Source organism: Ranitomeya imitator, chromosome 6, assembly GCF_032444005.1.
Source record: "Ranitomeya imitator isolate aRanImi1 chromosome 6, aRanImi1.pri, whole genome shotgun sequence".
NCBI lineage: Eukaryota > Metazoa > Chordata > Amphibia > Anura > Dendrobatidae > Ranitomeya > Ranitomeya imitator.
Window position 1 is genome coordinate 397,360,021 of NC_091287.1, and position 17,121 is coordinate 397,377,141.

The 17,121-nt window shown below is 46.4% G+C and overlaps 1 protein-coding gene across 3 annotated transcripts in view; it reads right to left on the minus strand.

Annotated features, from left to right (window-relative positions):
- ESCO1 (establishment of sister chromatid cohesion N-acetyltransferase 1) overlaps nucleotides 1-17,121 on the minus strand; it is a 160,712-nt gene that overhangs the window by 128,248 nt on the left and 15,343 nt on the right. For all 3 annotated transcript variants that reach the window (XM_069731174.1, XM_069731172.1, XM_069731171.1), the window contains exon 6: nucleotides 4,518-4,649. In XM_069731174.1, coding sequence (XP_069587275.1) covers nucleotides 4,518-4,649 — 132 coding nt within the window. The remainder of the gene's footprint in view (nucleotides 1-4,517; nucleotides 4,650-17,121) is intronic.

Consider the following 17,121-nt stretch of genomic DNA (forward strand, 5'->3'; position numbering starts at 1 on the left):
CGGGGGAATAAAAATGATTTGCTTAGTATCTGATGAATGGTCTGAATAGTTGTATTTGCTATTTAATCACAACCTGCAAGGATAGTATGTAGCCAGCTTTTAGTTCTCAATTATATTGACTGAAGAATAAATTTGGTGCCAATCAGGTGCCTCCCTGATGCTACAGCATGATGGATAAGCTTCTTCCTTTATTTCTCATAATTGAGGAGAGGACACCATCAATAGTTACCAAATTCCCAAGTCAGATAGCTGAAATGCAGCCCCCAATTTGCAAAGACCCTCCACCATGCTTCACTTTTATGGTAGCCGGCAGACACTCCTTATAGTACTGCTCTCCAGCCAGTTAGTGAATAATCTGCTTTCTGTATAGCCAAATATTTTACTAATTGGTCCAGCGCACATGGTGACATTTTAATACACACCAGTTCCTCCGTTTTCATGGATAGAGGAGTCACATGGCTTGGTTTCCATGTTGAAGGTATGGTATTTGGCTGCAATTCTTCCATAAAGACCACAAAAACAGTAAATGGGTGAAGCCAAGTCCTACTGGTTATTGACAGTTCTGTACTGATGACACTGCTGGACATCTTCCTAATTCTAATAGAAGCAAGCTTTACGAGGGGCGATCCAAAAGTAATGATAATCAATGCTAAACACAATGAATATAGTCAAAAAATAAATTTATTTTTCTACATAGTCTCCTAACAAGTCTATACATTTAGTCCATCTCTTTTCTAAACTTAGAATTCCCTTCGAAAAAAATTCTTGATCTTGACCCTCAAAAAAATCCCCAACAGCGGTTATCACGTCGCTATTGTCGTCAAATTTCTTGCCCCGGAGGTGTTCCTTGAGCCGAGGAAAGAGAAAGAAGTCACTGGGGGCTAGATCTGGTGAATAGGGGGGGTGTTCCACCAGTTCAAAGCCCGCTTCTTGAATGGTAGCCATGGCAACAGCAGCTTTGTGAGCCGGCGCGTTATCTTGGTGAAACAACACTCCAGCCCGCAGTTTGCAGCGCCTTTTCTCCTTGATAGCCTCCCGCAATCTTCTTATTTGTTCTGCGTATTAGGAGCCCGTAATAGTGGCTCCCTTCTCCAAATAGTCCACCATAATAATTCCTTCAGTGTCCCAAAAAACGGACGCCATAACCTTCCCTGCTGAGCTTGACACTTTGAATTTCTTCGGAGTCGGTTCGTCGGCTCGTTTCCATGTCATCGATTGTTGTTTAGTTTCGGGATCAAAGTGGTGGATCCAGGTCTCGTCCATGGTAAAAAAAACGTGACAAAAAATTTTCCTTGTCTGCTTGGAACTTTTCGAGATTTGCTATTGAAATGTCAACTCGTTTCTTCTTTTGTTCGTCGGTTAACATTTTTGGCACCCAACGCGCGGAGACCTTTCTCATATGCAATTCTTTTGCAAGGATTCTTTGAATACTGCCATATGAGATCCCTGTGACCTCAGTTACATGCCTGATAGTCACTCTTCGATCTGCCAATACAACTTCTTCAACTTTTTTCACGTTTTCTTCATTGAGGGACGTGGATGGGCGTCCTTCACGATGTTCATCTTCCGTCGATGTTCTTCCCAGCTTAAATTCCTTGGCCCAGCGTGCAACTGTGGAATATGGAGGAGAAGAGTCCCCCAATGTTTCCACCAAGTCGCTGTGTATGTCTTTGGTAGTCATTTTTTTTGAAGCAGAGGTATTTGATGACAGCTCTGAGCTCGTTTTTTTCCATTTTGATGTTCACTCCTCGGCAGTTCATATTCAAATGAATGTAACTCCCGGGAATCGTGGTCTAGTTAAGTAATTTTTTTTCCTGGACTAGTGGGTACCTAAGAGAGAAGAAAACATTTTATTTTAATTTCTGTGTGCAATAGAAATAACCGATTATCATTACTTTTGGATCGCCCCTCGTATGTCACCGTCATCTGCTGCACAAAGTTTCCTTGGCTGACCATTGCACCTATGGTCCTCAATGTTGCCTGTTTCTTCATGTTGTTAATGCTGAGAAATAAAAGCAGATACACCAGGCAACACCATGAAGGAGGGATCTGAACGGCTCCAAATGTATTCTTCAACAGCACAGCAACCCCAAATATGCAACCAATGTAATTAAAAACTATCTTCGGAGTAGCATGGCCCCAACAGAGCCCTGAACATCATCAAGCATGTCTGGGATTATATGAAGAGAAGGATTTGCACAAACCTAAATCTAAAAGTGTTCGTGTGGTTAGTTCTCCAAGATGTTTGGAACAACCTGTCTTCTGAGTTCCCTCAAAATGTGTGTGCAAGTGTATCTAGAAGAGTTGACGCTATGAACAATGAAGAACTAAATCAAATCAATATTTAGGGTGACCATCCTTGTTATTCAAAAACATCATTCACCTTGCATTTTGCTAAATGATAAACTATTAACACTTCTATTTCGGAACGCATTTTGCAACATTTTATGCACTTTTGCACAGTGCTGTATAACAAACAAATGAGGGAAACACATAGTACGATTCTGAGTGACCCCCACATCTATCCCGTCACTTTTTTCTCCTCAGTTATTCATCTTTGTGCCCATGTACAGATCCAAAGTATCAGCTTAAAGGGATATTCTCATGTTATGAAACTGAATAGCTAAACAGCACAAAAATAAGCAAGTGACTTGGAATTTCTGTTGCTATTAGAGTATTACATTTTTATAGATTGTTGCAAAGAGGACCTACCACCAGAGAATGGCCAAACATACGCAGTAGTTACATTACAGACTGATATTTCTTAGTTAACTCCTGAGATCCCAGTCACCTCTCTCCAGCCCTTTAATTTCAATACAGCAGTTAGACAGTGCTGCTGGCTTCCATCACCCTGTAAACTCCTGACCCAGAGCTGCCTTTATCTTCCGTAGCCTGATCTAAGCTTGAGTAGTTAATGACTGCTTTCTTTCCACATCAGCTCCTGAGTGCTTGTTCAAAGGTGCTGTTATATGTAAAAGTGCAGATAACAGCAGCTTATTCTAAAGGTACCGTTACACTAAACGACTTACCAACGATCACGACCAGCGATACGACCTTGCCGTGATCGTTGGTGATCGTTGGTAAGTCATTGTGTGGTCGCTGGGGAGCTGTCACACAGACAGCTCTCTCCAGCGACCAACAATCAGGGGAAAGACTTCGGCATCGTTGAAACTGTCTTCAACGATGCCGAAGTCCCCGGGTAACCAGGGTAAACATCGGGTTACTAAGTGCAGGGCCGCGCTTAGTAACCCGATATTTACCCTGGTTACCATTGTAAAAGTAAAAAAAAAACAATAAAAAAAAAAACACTACATACTCACATTCCACTGTGTCACGTCCCCCGCCGTCAGCTTCCCGCACTGACTGTGTCAAGCACCGGCCGTAAAGCAGAGCACAGCGATGACGTCACCGCTGTGCTCTGCTTTACGGCCGGCGTGACAGTCAGTGCGGGAAGCTGACGGCGGGGGATGTGACAGACATCAGAATGTGAGTATGTACTGTTTTTTTTTTTTTACTTTTACAATGGTAACCAGGGCAAATATCGGGTTACTAAGCGCGGCCCTGCGCTTAGTAACCTGATATTTACCCTGGTTACAAGTGAACACATCGCTGGATCGGTGTCACACATGCCGATCCAGCGATGACAGCGGGTCATCAGCGACCCAAAAAAGGTCCTGTTCATTCCCCACGACCAACGATTTCCCAGCAGGAGCCTGATCGTTGGTCGCTGTCACACCTAACGAGATCGTTAGCGGGATCGCTGCTACGTCACAAAAAGCGTGACGTTGCATCGATATCGTTATGTGTGAAGGTACCTTAAAATCTGCAGGACAATCACATCATTCAGCAGCTGAACCAGAACTGTCACTCATGGAAAAGTGTGCATCCCCAGTAACAATGAAGTCAGGAGGCTGGAAGGCTGCGCTTTCCTTAAGGCCTCTTTCACACTTCCGTCGGTACGGGTCCGTCGCAATGCATCGGGCCGACGTACCGACGGACATTGTGACATGGGCAGCGGATGCAGTTTTTCAACGCATCCGCTGCCCATTCTGAAGTCCGGGGAGGAGGGGGCGGAGTTTTGGCAGCGCATGCGCGGTAGAAAATGGCAGACGCGGTGGACAAAAAAAAGTTCCCTTGAACGTTTTGTGACGACGGTCCACCAAAACACGACGGATCCAACGTGTGGCCATCCGTCGCTAATACAAGTCTATGGGCAAAAAACGCATCCTTTTTTGCCCAAAACAACGGATTGCAAAAAACGGAAGTGTGAAAGAGGCCTAAGACATGTTGAGATTAATTTGTCACTCTCCGTTTAACCCATTTGCTATATTCTTGTACCACATTGGCACACACGTTTTATCATTTTTTCTTTCCTTTGTATAACTCAATATATGGAGAATTAAAAAAAAACAAAACACATCTTTGCCGCTTATGAAGTTTGAAAAAACAATAAAGTTATGAAAACAAATTTTTTTAAAGCACTATAATCAAAAAGGAAGGAAAATACATATTCTTACCACATATTTTACTGCACTGATAAACTGGTTGTGAAAGAGCAGATGCTGAGTCTCATCTTCTGGGTTGGACGCGGTGTAAAGCATGCCACATATATTGCAGGTGACCACACCGAAACGTTTCTGTCCAGCATCCTGAAAGGGAAAAGTGATGGAAATAACTAAAGACGCAAGTAGAGAACTTTACGATTATAATCAGTGCTATGCGTGATGTGAATGCAAGATGCAAGACCGGCTTGTTTTTTTCTTTTTGCATCAAACAGATATAAAACTAAATGAAAAAAGAAAAAAAACCTACACATCAGCATTACACTGACATCTAGGACTACATGCCCATCGTTATGAAAGTCTGCAGTCAGTCTCGGAAATTAATAATGTAAGAGTATAATAAATAATGTGACTGCACTAAAATTAACGGAAAGAACTTACAAAAACGAGTAGACAGATACAACATTTCTTACTTTCTAAAGTAGTATCTGCACAATAGTACATAGCTCAGAAATGGAAGAAAAGTTCATCATTACCATCTTACTGGGTTGGAATTACTTGTAAGTAACAAGTTTCTGACAACATTCCTATACACTTGATTTATGGGGAGGAGTTTTATGGTAAAATAAATGGTTAAAAAAACCAAAATTCACAGGATGCAATGGCGCACTGATTTTTTGGGGTTTAGTTTTTACAGCGCTCATTGTGCTGTAAAAAATATCTGGAAACTTGATTGTTCTAATTAGTGCAAATACGGCGATACCAAACATGCATCAATTTCTTTCTATTTAGAGCAAAGGAAAATCATTGGCGAGGTTTGAGGAATTTTTTTTTTGAACCAGTGTTCTTATTTATACCAATGTGGGGTACATGCCACATTCTGGCATTTAGATTTCTCCCCCTCCCCCCCCTTATTTATAGCGATTACCATTCAGGTTAGTTAACCAGTTCAGGACCAGGCTATTTAGCCCCGTTTGGACAATTATTCTTTCCGTCTAAAGGGGGCTTCATAAAGTAAAAAGTCATTTTCTCTGAAGAAACAGTGAGCACTGCCATGAGTCCTATTTCATGCCTACAGTAAAGTATTCCGAGACCATCCAGTTACGGCTTTTCATCCATAAAATGATCTCACTCACAATTGTTCCTAAGACCACTGCCATGAATTAAGAATGGTGCTGAAACTTCCCCCAACAATCCAGAAGCAATTTGGTAATGAGCAATGCCATTTCCAGTATGAATGATGAAGCACCGTAACAGCGCAAAAGTGATAACCAAGTGGCTCAGTGAACAAAATATTGAAATTTTGGGTGCGTGGCCAGGAAACTCCCCAGATCTCAATCCTGTTGATAATGTCTACAATCTTCAAAAATCAGAAGACAAAAAAAGAAAAAAAAAAAAAAAAAAAAGGAAGTCAAGCGCTAAATATTCAGTTTTTGCATAAACGTTATTATCATTCTTTTTTAAGTTTAAAAACTTCTGAAATGCTCATAAAAGAGGGATTTTTGGTACTTACCAAAAAAACTTTCTTGGAGCCTTCACTGGGGGACACAGAGAACCGTGGGTGTATGCTGCTGCTGATGCTAGGAGGCTGACACTATGCCGAAAAGGAAAAAGAGTAGCTCTTCCCTGACAGTATACACCCACCGACAGGCACCAAGTACCTCAGTTGGTGTAAAAAGCACTTGGAGAAGCGACAGAACTCAGAAACCTATAAGTACCAACTCAACAAGGGCGTTTAGGCCCAACATGGTACAAAAACAAGCAGGGAGGGTGCTGTGTACCCCAATGAAGGCTCCAAGAAAGAGATTTTACGGTAAGTACCAAAAATCCCTTTCTTTATCGCTTCATTGGGGACACAGAACTGTGGGACATCCCAAAGTAGTCCCAGAAAAGGGTGGGTAGAAAAGGACTAAGAAAGAGCTCAGGTAGGCAGGTGCACAACCGTCGCCTGCAGTACCTTCCTACCAAAACCTGCATCAGACGAGGCCTGGGTATGAACCCTATAGAACCTTGTAAAAGTGTGCAAGGACGACCAGGTTGCGGCCTTGCAGACCTGTAAGGCGGAAGCCTGGTGGCGAACAGCCAAAGAAGCTCCGACAGCTCTGGTGGAGTGGGGCCTGCACCACTGGAGGGGGCCGTTTCTCTTGAATGCGACAGGATTCCATTATCGCTGAACGAATCCAACGAGAGATCTAGGACTTAGATGCCTGAAGACCTTTCCGGCGACCCTCAGAGATGACAAACAGAGAATCGGATTGGCAAAAGGAGGCAGTTCTAGCCAACTTCCAGGAAAGAAGGGAAAAGGAAATGTCCTGAAGCAGTTCGAAGGGCGCAGCCTGTAGAGCACCCAGAACCAAGTTGAGATCCCAAGGTTCCAAAGGGGCCTGGAAAGGAGGGGCAAGATGCACAACTCCTTGGAGAAAAATCCTCATCTGAGGGATGGAAGATAGGTCCTTCTGAAAAAGAATGGACAGAGCGGAGACCTGACCCTTCAGGGTACGGAGGGAGAATCCCGAGTCGAGACCTGCCTGAAGGAAACAAAGAAAGTCTGGAAGGGAAAAGGACATCGGAAAAACATGGTTTGTTTCGCACCATCAGAAGAAAGCCTTCCAGTACCTGTGGTAAATGCAGGAAGAAGCTGGTTTTCTAGCCCTCATCATGGTCTGAATGACCTGGTGTGAAAAACCGGACTCCCTTAAGACCGCGGACATGCCGTTAACCTCAGACTGAGAACTCTGGTGGAAGAACGGGCCCTGTGAGAGAAGGTCTGGGAGTCTCCAGGGGGTATCCGAGAGCATGTTTACGAGTTCCGCATACCAAGGGCACCGTGGCCAGTCTGGCGCTATCAGGATAACCGGAATCCCTTCTACTTTTATCTTTTTTACGACCCTTGGAATCAAGGGAAGAGGAGGGAACAGGTAAGGGAGCTGAAACTGGGACCACGGAACTACGAGGGCGTCGTGGACGATGGCCAGAGGATCCCGGGACCTGGCTACAAACTGAGCTACCTTGTGGTTCATCCGAGAAACTATGAGGTCGACGTCCGGAGTGCCCCAACGCTGGCATATCTGGTCGAAGACCGAGGGATGGAGAGACCACTCACCCGCTGCTAGGCCATGGCGGCTTAAGAAAATCGGCCGTCCGTCCAATTTTCGACCCCGGAATGTGAACGGCTGATATGGCGGGAACGTGACGTTCCGCCCAATGGAGAATCTTTGCCATTTCCGCCATCACCTGACTGCTGCGTGTCCTGCCCTGGTGGTTCAAGTACGCCACGGCCGTGGAGTTGTCCGACTGAATGCAGACGGGCCCGCCTGTCAGGAGAGACTGCCAGTGTAATAGTGCCATGAAGATTGCCCTGATTTCCAGAAGGTTGATGAGAAGAAGAGTCTCCTGGGTGGACCAGCGACCCTGCACTGTGTGGTGTCGGAAGACTGCTCCCCAACCGAGGAGACTCGCGTCAGTGGTGATGACTTGCCACCGAAGGGGGAGAAAGGACCTCCGACAGGACGGAGGAGGACAGGGTCCACCAGGTTAGGGACTGCCGGACATGGAGAGGTAGATGGACTGGACGGTTGAGGGAAGTCGTGGACCTGTTCCAGACGGACAGAAGGACACAACTTGCACAGCATTTTCAGCCTGAATGCACTGAACAAGCCAAAAGATAAAAAGGTGATCATATCCTCAAGTGTGATTTTCTAAATACAGTCTCATCCTAATTATATGTTAAAAACAAGATTAAAAGAACCAATATTTTTATTTATACATGGAACAATTTTGTTTTTCTACTATATAACTAAACATGTCATTTATGAAGTGTTTAAGAATAGTACAGTAGTTAAATCCTTGTTTGATTAGTTCATATTTTATAGAACAATTAATAGTAGGTTTTTAAACTGGCCTTTTATCATTAATTTGTCCCTTCTAGTGGGTGAAATGTCATCTTGTCCATAAGAGCTTACTAGCAATGGCCATTTCCTTTTGTGTCAGAGTATGTACGGCCTGTCATGGTGTTCAGCAGAGTTAATATCTGATTTTTGTAACTTTTACAATGTCTGGTTTTCTTGGATACACAAAGGATGGCTCTGGACCAGAAGGTGCAGAAAAGTCACTTCTACTGTACGTCTTCATTTTCACAATCTTTGGAGAGTCCAGTAGCCAGCGCCAATCATATTCACAAGTAACATAACCAGTTATGTCACCAATTGCCAATCTTATGCCGCCTTCTACCACTTCATGGACTTCACTGTCTTTGCTGAATGGAATAATCCTTGTTTTTATTTCTGTTACCCTATATGGAATGACAGTCCGGTATTGCAGAGTCCCTTTGATGGGTTCTGCTTCCTGTAACCGATGTTTTCACAAACTCTCCTCTTCGTAGTCCTGGTTCGTAAAATACATGAACTGGATGTTAAGAATATGTTTCTCCCTCCATTTGAACAGTTTCCAGGGTGTTAAGATTTGGTGTGAATATGGCCTCTGGAGGCCCGAGCTGCCGGCCTGTCATCTGCTCTGCATTCACTGTCCACCCCAGTTAATTCTCAGGTTGAGCCCTAACAAAGCTTTCTCCTCTGTCCTCTCCTGCTTCTAATACTCTAACATAAAATAATACAGTAATACATAAAAATCATGGATTATTTGGTAAATATAGACCCCACACTTTCAGATCACAGGCTGAACACATCTGAATAGGAGATTTTCGAATTGAGACTGTAATAGTTTTATTTTTTAAAATATGATCCCATCACGATTCCAACTTGCCTTTTGGTACAGATGTGGCTAGGAGCATAGCAGGCACATATACAGGTTTTGAAATTTTTAAATTAAACACTTTTTTTGGAAATGAGTTTTAACCCCTTCACGACATGCGCCGTACTAGTACGGCGCATGTCGTGTCTCCCCTTTTGATGTGGGCTCCGGCGCTGAGCCCACATCAAAGTCGCGACATGTCAGCTGTTTTGTACAGATGACATGTGCGCGCAATAGCGGCGGGTGAATTCGCGATTCACCCGCCGCTATTAACCTTTTAAATGCTGCTGTCAAACGCTGACAGCGGCATTTAACTACCGCTTCCGGCCACGCGGTCGGAATTGAGCGCATCGCCGCCCCCAGTCACATGATCGGGGGTCGGCGATGTGTCAGGACAGTAACCATAGAGGTCTTTGAGACCTCTATGGTTACTGATGCCGGCCTGCTGTGAGCGCCCCCCTGTGGTCGGCGCTCATAGCAAGCCTGCATTTCAGCTACATAGCAGCAATCTGATAATCGCTGCTATGTAGCTGAGCCGATCGAGTGGTGCCAGCTTCTAGCCTCCCATGGAGGCTATTGAAAAATGGCACAAGTTAAAAAAAAAGTGTTTTTAAAAATATGAAAAAAAATTAAAAAAAAAAGTTTAAATCACCCCCCTATCACCCCATCCTAAATAAAAAAATAAAATAAAACCTACACATATTTGGTATCGCCGCATTCAGAATCGCCCGATCAATAAAAAAAAAGCATTAACCTGATCGCTAAACAGCGTAGCGAGAAAAAAAAATTAGAAACGCCAGAATTACGTTTTTTTGGTCGCCACGACATTGCATTAAAATGCAATAACGGGCAATCAAAAAGGACGTATCTGCACAAAAGTGGTATAATTAAAAACGTCAGCTCAGCATGCAAAAAATAAGCCCTCACCCGACCCCAGATCACGCAAAATGGAGACGCTATGGGTATCGGAAAATAGCACTTTTCCTTTTTTTTTTTTTTTTTTTTTTTAAAACAAAGTTTTGAATTTATTTTTCACCACTTAGATAAAAAATAACCTAGACATGTTTGGTGTCTATGAACTCGTAATGACCTGGAGAATCATAATATCAGGTCAGTTTTAGCATTTAGTGAAGCGAGAAAAAAATGCCAAACAAAACAAGTGTGGGATTGCACTTTTTTTGCAATTTCACCACACTTGGAATTTTTTTTTCCCGTTTTCTAGTACAAGACATGGTAAAAGCAATGGTGTCGTTCAAAAGTACAACTCGTCCTGCAAAAAAATAAGCCCTCAAATGACCATATTGATGGAAAAATAAAAAGTTATGGCTCTGGGAAGGAGCGGAGTGAAAAACGAAAACGCAAAAACGAAAATAGGGATTTTTGTATACTCACCGTAAAATCCTTTTTTCCGAGCCACTCATTGGGGGACACAGAACCATAGGGTGTTATGCTGCTGTCACTAGGAGGCTGACACTAAGTTAAGACAATAAAAAGTTACCTCCTCCCCTGCAGTATACACCCTCATGTTATTAACAACATATAACATAACAATATTAGAGTACAACATGACAGAGTAAGCAAAGAGCCAAAAAGAAAAGCCATAAGGCTAACAGGGTGGGAGCTGTGTCCCCAAATGAGTGGCTCAGAGAAAAGGATTTTACGGTAAGTACACAAAAATCCCTATTTCTCCTTCGCCACATTGGGGGACACAGAACCATGGGACGTCCCAAAGTAGTCCCTGGGTGGGGAACAATATAACTCAATAACTCCGTGTACCAACTGACTATAAATGCGCAACAGCCGCTTGCAGAACATGTCTGCCAAGGGCCACATCCGCAGAAGATTGAGTGTGGACATTGTAGTGCTTCGTGAAGGTATGCAGGCTGGACCATACTGCGGCCTTGCAAACCTGCTCTGCTGACGCCTGGTGCCGAATGGCCCAGGTAGCACCCACCGACCGGGTTGAGTGTGCCCTAATCCCCGCCGGGATAGGTCTGCCCCTGATCCGATAAGATTCTTGAATAGCTGTTCGGATCCATTTGGCTATCGTGGCTTTAGAATAGGCTAAACCCTTTCTATGACCCTCTGGGAGCACAAAAAGGGAGTCAGACTTGCGGAAGGGGGCAGTCCTAGAAACGTACCTCCTGAGGGCCCTTACCACATCCAAGGTGTGAAGGGCCTTTTCAACCCTATGTCTTGGCTGTGGGCAAAAGGAGGGAAGAACGATATCTTCATTAAAGGTGGAAGGATGAAACCACCTTGGGAAGAAAAGACAGATGGACGTAGGACTACTTTATCTTGGTGGAAGGAAAGGAAGGGCGCGCGGCAAGAGAGGGCGGCCAACTCTGAGACTCGCCAGATAGAGGTTACTGCCACAAGGAAGGCGACCTTCCAGGAGAGGACAATCAGCGAGACATCCTGCAGAGGTTCAAAAGGGGACTTCTGAAGAACACTCAGAACCAAATTGAGATCCCAAGTCTCTAACGGCATTCTAGGGGGTTACCACATGAGAGACCCCCTGAACGAAAGTCCTGACCTGCAGGTTAGCAGCAATCCTACGTTGAAACAACACAGATAATGCAGAGATCTGACCCTTGAGAGAACTGAGCATCAGACCGGAATCCAAGCCGGACTGGAGAAATTCCAGAATGGAGGGAATAGAAAAGGACATTCACGGAGCCTGCACCATGAGAAGAAGGCTTTCCAGGTGTGGTGATAAATGCGAGCGGAAGACATCCTGCAAGCGCTAATCATGGTGGCAATGACTTGCTGGGAGAAACCAGCTTGAGTTAGGATCCAGGATTCAACAGCCACGCTGTTAAACGTAGGGCCCCTGAGTTCTGGTGGTGAATCGGCCCTTGGCGAAGCAGATCTGGGCGATCTGGTAGCCGCCAGGGAACGTCGGATACGAGTTTAACGAGCTCTGCGTACCACGCGCGACGTGGCCACTCCGGGGCGACTAGGATCAATCCATCTTGATGTTCCGGATTACCTTCGGTAGTAAAGGAAGAGGAGGAAACACGTACGGGAGATGGAACTGATGCCATGGGAATAACAGTGCGTCCACCCCGATGGCTTGAGGATCCCGAGAACGCAATATGAAGTTGGGAACCTTTGCTTTCAGTCTGGACGCCATCAGATCCACGTCCGGAGTCCCCCAGCGAAGACAAATCTGCTGGAAGAGATCCCACTCCCCCGAGGAGAGACCCTGACAGCTAAGAAAGTCCGCCGCCCAGTTCTCGACGCATGGAATGTGCATTGCAGAAATGGTGGAGCGGTTGTGCTTGGCCCAGAGGAGATTGTGAGAGACTTCCCGCATCGCCGCCCTGCTGCCGGTACCCCCCTGATGGTTTATGTACGCCACAGCTGTGACGTTGTCTGATTGAATCCAAATTGGGTGACCCGCAAGGAGGAAGTGGAAATGTCTTAGGGCAAATCTGATCGCTCGAATCTCCAAGATGTTTATCGGAAGTCTCGATTCTCGAATCGTCCAACGTCCCTGGGCAGTGTGGTGGCGAAATATCGCTCCCCAACCGAGGAGACTGGCGTCGGTAGTTACCACCAGCCAGTGAATTGGGAGAAAAGACCTTCCCTGGCTGAGAGAGGACTACAAAGTCCACCATTTGAGCGCTTGCCTGATCCGCGGGGCAGAGGACATGGCAGATCGATGGATAAAGGTACTCCTGTCCCAATTGTACAGTAGAGCCTGTTGTAAGGGACGGAGATGCAGTTGGGCGATCGGAACCGCTTCCCATTGCGGCCACCACTTTCCCCAGGATCCTCATGGCAAAACGAATGGAACGAGGGAAGGGATGACAAAGTGTCCGGGTTCCCTGTTGAAGCACTTGGGCCTTGGACCGAGGAAGTAGGACCAGCCCCTTGGACGTGTCCAGGATCATGCCTAGGAATGAGATTCGTCAGGATGGAATGGGGGAGGACTTGTCTAAGTTGATTAGCCAGACCAGGCGTGAAAGGGTATCCAAGGTAATGCGGACGCTTGCTTCGCAGGCCTGATAGACGACCTCCTGATAAAAGGTCCGTCCTAAGTATGGCAACACGACCACTCCTCGGGAATGAAGAGTGGCCATGACCGCCGCCATGACCTTTGTGAATACCCTGGGCGCGGTGGCATGGCCGAAGGGTAAGGCCGTAAATTGAAAATGGTCCTCTTGGATGGCAAAAACGCAGGAACCTTTGATGTGGCGTGAAGACAGAGATATGGAGATAAGCATCCTTGATGTCTATTGATGCTAAAAATTCTCCTCTCTCCATTGAGGAGATGACTGACCGGAGGGATTCCATCCTGAAATGCCAAACCTTTACATATTTGTTTAAGAGCTTTAGATCCAAAATAGGGTGCATCGTCCAGTCCTTTTTTGGGACGAAGAGGTTTGAGTAAAAACCTCTGAATCTCTCGTGTTCTGGAACGGGAACAATGACCCCGCTTTGGTGGAGAGACTCGATGGCGCGGTGAAGCGCGCGAGACTGAGCTCCTGAACTTGGAAGACGAGAGGGAAAAAACTAAGCTGGAGGGGAGGCGATGAATTCTGTTTTGTAACCGGAAGACACCAGGTCTCTGACCCATTCGTCGTAAATGACGGAAAGCCAGACATGTTGAAAGAGAAGCATGCGTCTGCCTACTTTGGTGGTGTCATTGTGAAGGAAATCTGGAGGGCCTGGCTCCCCTAGTTCTGGTTGCCTAGGCTTACCTCGCCAGGACTGATTTGGCCTGTATGATGGCCGAGAGTCTCTGTCTGTACGTGGAGAACGTTCTGATCTGGACGAGGCTGTGAAGGAGTACCAGAAACGGCTACTGCGAAAGGGCCGAAAGCAAAAATGTTGCTGACAGTGAAAAGCAGCTTTAGGCCTGTGCTACGGGAGGAATTTGCTTTTCCCTCCTGTAGCATCGGAAATAAGCTGGTCTAGTTTTTCTCCAAACAGACGTCTGCTCTGAAAAGGCAGAGAAATCAGACTTTTTAGAAGAATCCGCGCGACACTCTCTAAGCCATAGTGCTCTTCTAATGGTGACGGCGTTTGAGGCAGCAATTGCCACACAGTCTGCTGCGTCTAAAGACGCGTACATCACAGTCTCCAGCCATAGCGATTTGTTTGGCGAGATCCACCGCCTCAGACGGAAGAGCCTGGTCCTGAATGGATTTTGCAAGGGCATCTGCCCAGAAAACTTTTGCTTTTGCGACCCATGCTGCAGCGAAGGAAGGGAATAGCGAGGAACCTGAGGCCTCATACACTGAGCGAGCCATGGAATCTGGCGTTCTGTGGGATTTTTAATTGAAGCACCATCAGGTACAGACAAAAGCGTTTTGGTAGCCAAACGCGATACCGGAGGATCTACTAGTGGAGGTTCCGTCCAATCTTTGACAAGATCTGCGGAAAAGGGATACTTCATCCCCAGGGTCTTTTTACCCGTAAAAACGCTTATCTGGTCGCTCCCTGTGTCGCCTGACTATCTCCAAAAAGTCAGAACACCCTATGGGATCGCTTGGTTCTTGTAAAAGAAACCGCATGATCCAGAGCCGAATTAGGGTCATCATCAACCTTTAGCGCATGATTGACAGCTTCAATGAGGGAATCCACAGTCGTTTGAAACTCCAGAGAAGACGGGTCCAAGGATGCCTCAGACTCATACTCAGAGTCATGATCGCTGCGAACCCCTGGAGAGGGAGAGCGAGAAGTGGAGCTAAGAGAGGCTCAATGGCGTGGTGAATGCTCAGGAGAGGTAGTGCGGATCCGTTTTTTTGGATGTCCATACCTCCTTCAGGTGAGAGCAGCCCCTGCTGGCTGATGATTCCCCTATAATGGAGGGGTCTCTTAACCCAGGTAGACGAGTGCCCCGCTCCCCAGAGGGGTCATGGAGGTATTCAATCGCTTTGGCCAGCGAAGCCATGGATTGTGACAGTGACGCGGCCCGACATACTGACGGACAGTGTGATTGATTAGCACAACGTGGGCAGCGGATGCAGTTTTACAACGCATCCGCTGCCCATTGTGAGTTCCGGGGAGGAGGGGGCGGAGTTTCGGCTGCGCATGCGCGGTCAAAAATGGCGGATCCGACGCACAAAAAAAGTTACATGGAACATTTTGTGTGTGTCGCGGCCGCCAAAAACATGACGCATCCATCGCACGACGGATGCGACGTGTGGCAATACGTCGCAATGCGTCGCGAATGCAAGTCTATGGAGAAAAAACGCATCCTGCGGGCAACTTTGCAAGATGCGTTTTTTTCTCCAAAACTACGCATTGCGACGTCCATCACACGACGCTAGTGTGAAAGTAGCCTTAGTGCCGTCTCCTGACCCAGGTCCTGTGTCCCGCAATCTGAAGATGATGGCGCTGAGTAAACCGGCATTCAGGTCGACACGTACAGAGGGCGAAAGAGCTGCTTGCAGTGGGAAAAAAAAAGATGGCTGCCGAGAGCTGGGAGGTAGTCTCGCAAGGAGCGAGAAGCGCCCAGACTGGGGGCGGAGTGATGCGAGCGGAGCTTACCGGGATGCGGCCTACACAAGGCCGAAGCCGGGGACTAAACTTATGGCTTCGGCTGGCGCGCACCCGCGGATTGCCGGGAAATGTGTCGCGGAGCTCTGTGGGGACCCTGTCGCTATGGAGCCCTCGTATGCCGCCAAAAAAACGACCCCTCCTGGTGCACTTACCCCGATATTAAGGGGATGGTTCAGCAGGTCAGAGACCGGGGTAGTTAGGACAGTGCAGGGTTGGGAAGCCTCCATCCACCATCCCCTGAAAGGGGGGTGGAGAGGAACCGTCCGCCTCCTTCCATCTTCCGCTTTTACAGTGGTGATGCAGCGGGGGCTGCACGGACGCTACGATAGAAAAGTGCCTCTGAACAGCCGAGGGTAAAACCTGGTGGGCGGGGCAAAATGTCTGGCAATATGGACTGGCTGCAGAAGAGGATACTGATAGAGTGCTCGTCTGATAGAGGGGGAAGGGGGGGGGGGGGGGGGAACGGTGCCCTTGAAGGGGCTCGTCGCCCCTAGAATCAGCTCAGGCAGCGGCATTCCACGTTGCAGGAGAGGATACGGAGAGGTAATACTTCCGTGCTCGCCTGTTGTTGGCTCGGAGAGATCGAAGCTTTGAAAGGTTCCGTCGCCCCTTCGTCCAAAAGGAATTAGAAAATCTGAAAAGTTCTGGTCTGAATAGCAGACTCAGTGTGCCTCCTATGGACACTAAGCTTGAACTGGGTCTCTGGAAGCCAGCATGAGGGTGTATACCGCAGGGGAGGAGCTAACTTTTTTTTGTCTCAACTTAGTGTCAGCCTCCTAGTGACAGCAGCACACACCCATGGTTCTGTGTGCCCCAATGTGGCGAAGGAGAAAAGGACGGGAAGTGGTTAATATTTTGCGTTTGCATGGGTAAAATATTATCAAAGATACTCTTGTGACATATCTGGTGAAAGCCTGTACAGTTCAGAGTAGAATGGTGTTTATTTTGTTTCTCTATCTTATTTACAGCCTGAGTTATAAGAAGAAATGTAACGGCAGGCAACACCGAAATTCACACTTTTTCCAAACTTTGAAACTCAAAAAAAAAAAAAAAAAAATTTCTAACATTTTTTTTTCCCCCTTAAATTTTCATTCTCTGACACTGTTACCAAATAACAAAATCTCAAAAGAATTATAAATATAGAGGTAAAAATCATTGGTTCACTTGACATGGAATGACCCTGGTGCAAAAGCAGTAGGAGCAAAACCCCAAATATGAGAGGGTGCCATGTTCCCCAATGAAGGCTACGGGAGATTTTACGTTGAATGCCAAATAATAATTTTTTTTTTTTTTATTTCTTTGCTGCTTCACTGGAAACCCAGGAACCACAGGATGTCCTAAAGCAGGCTCTGGG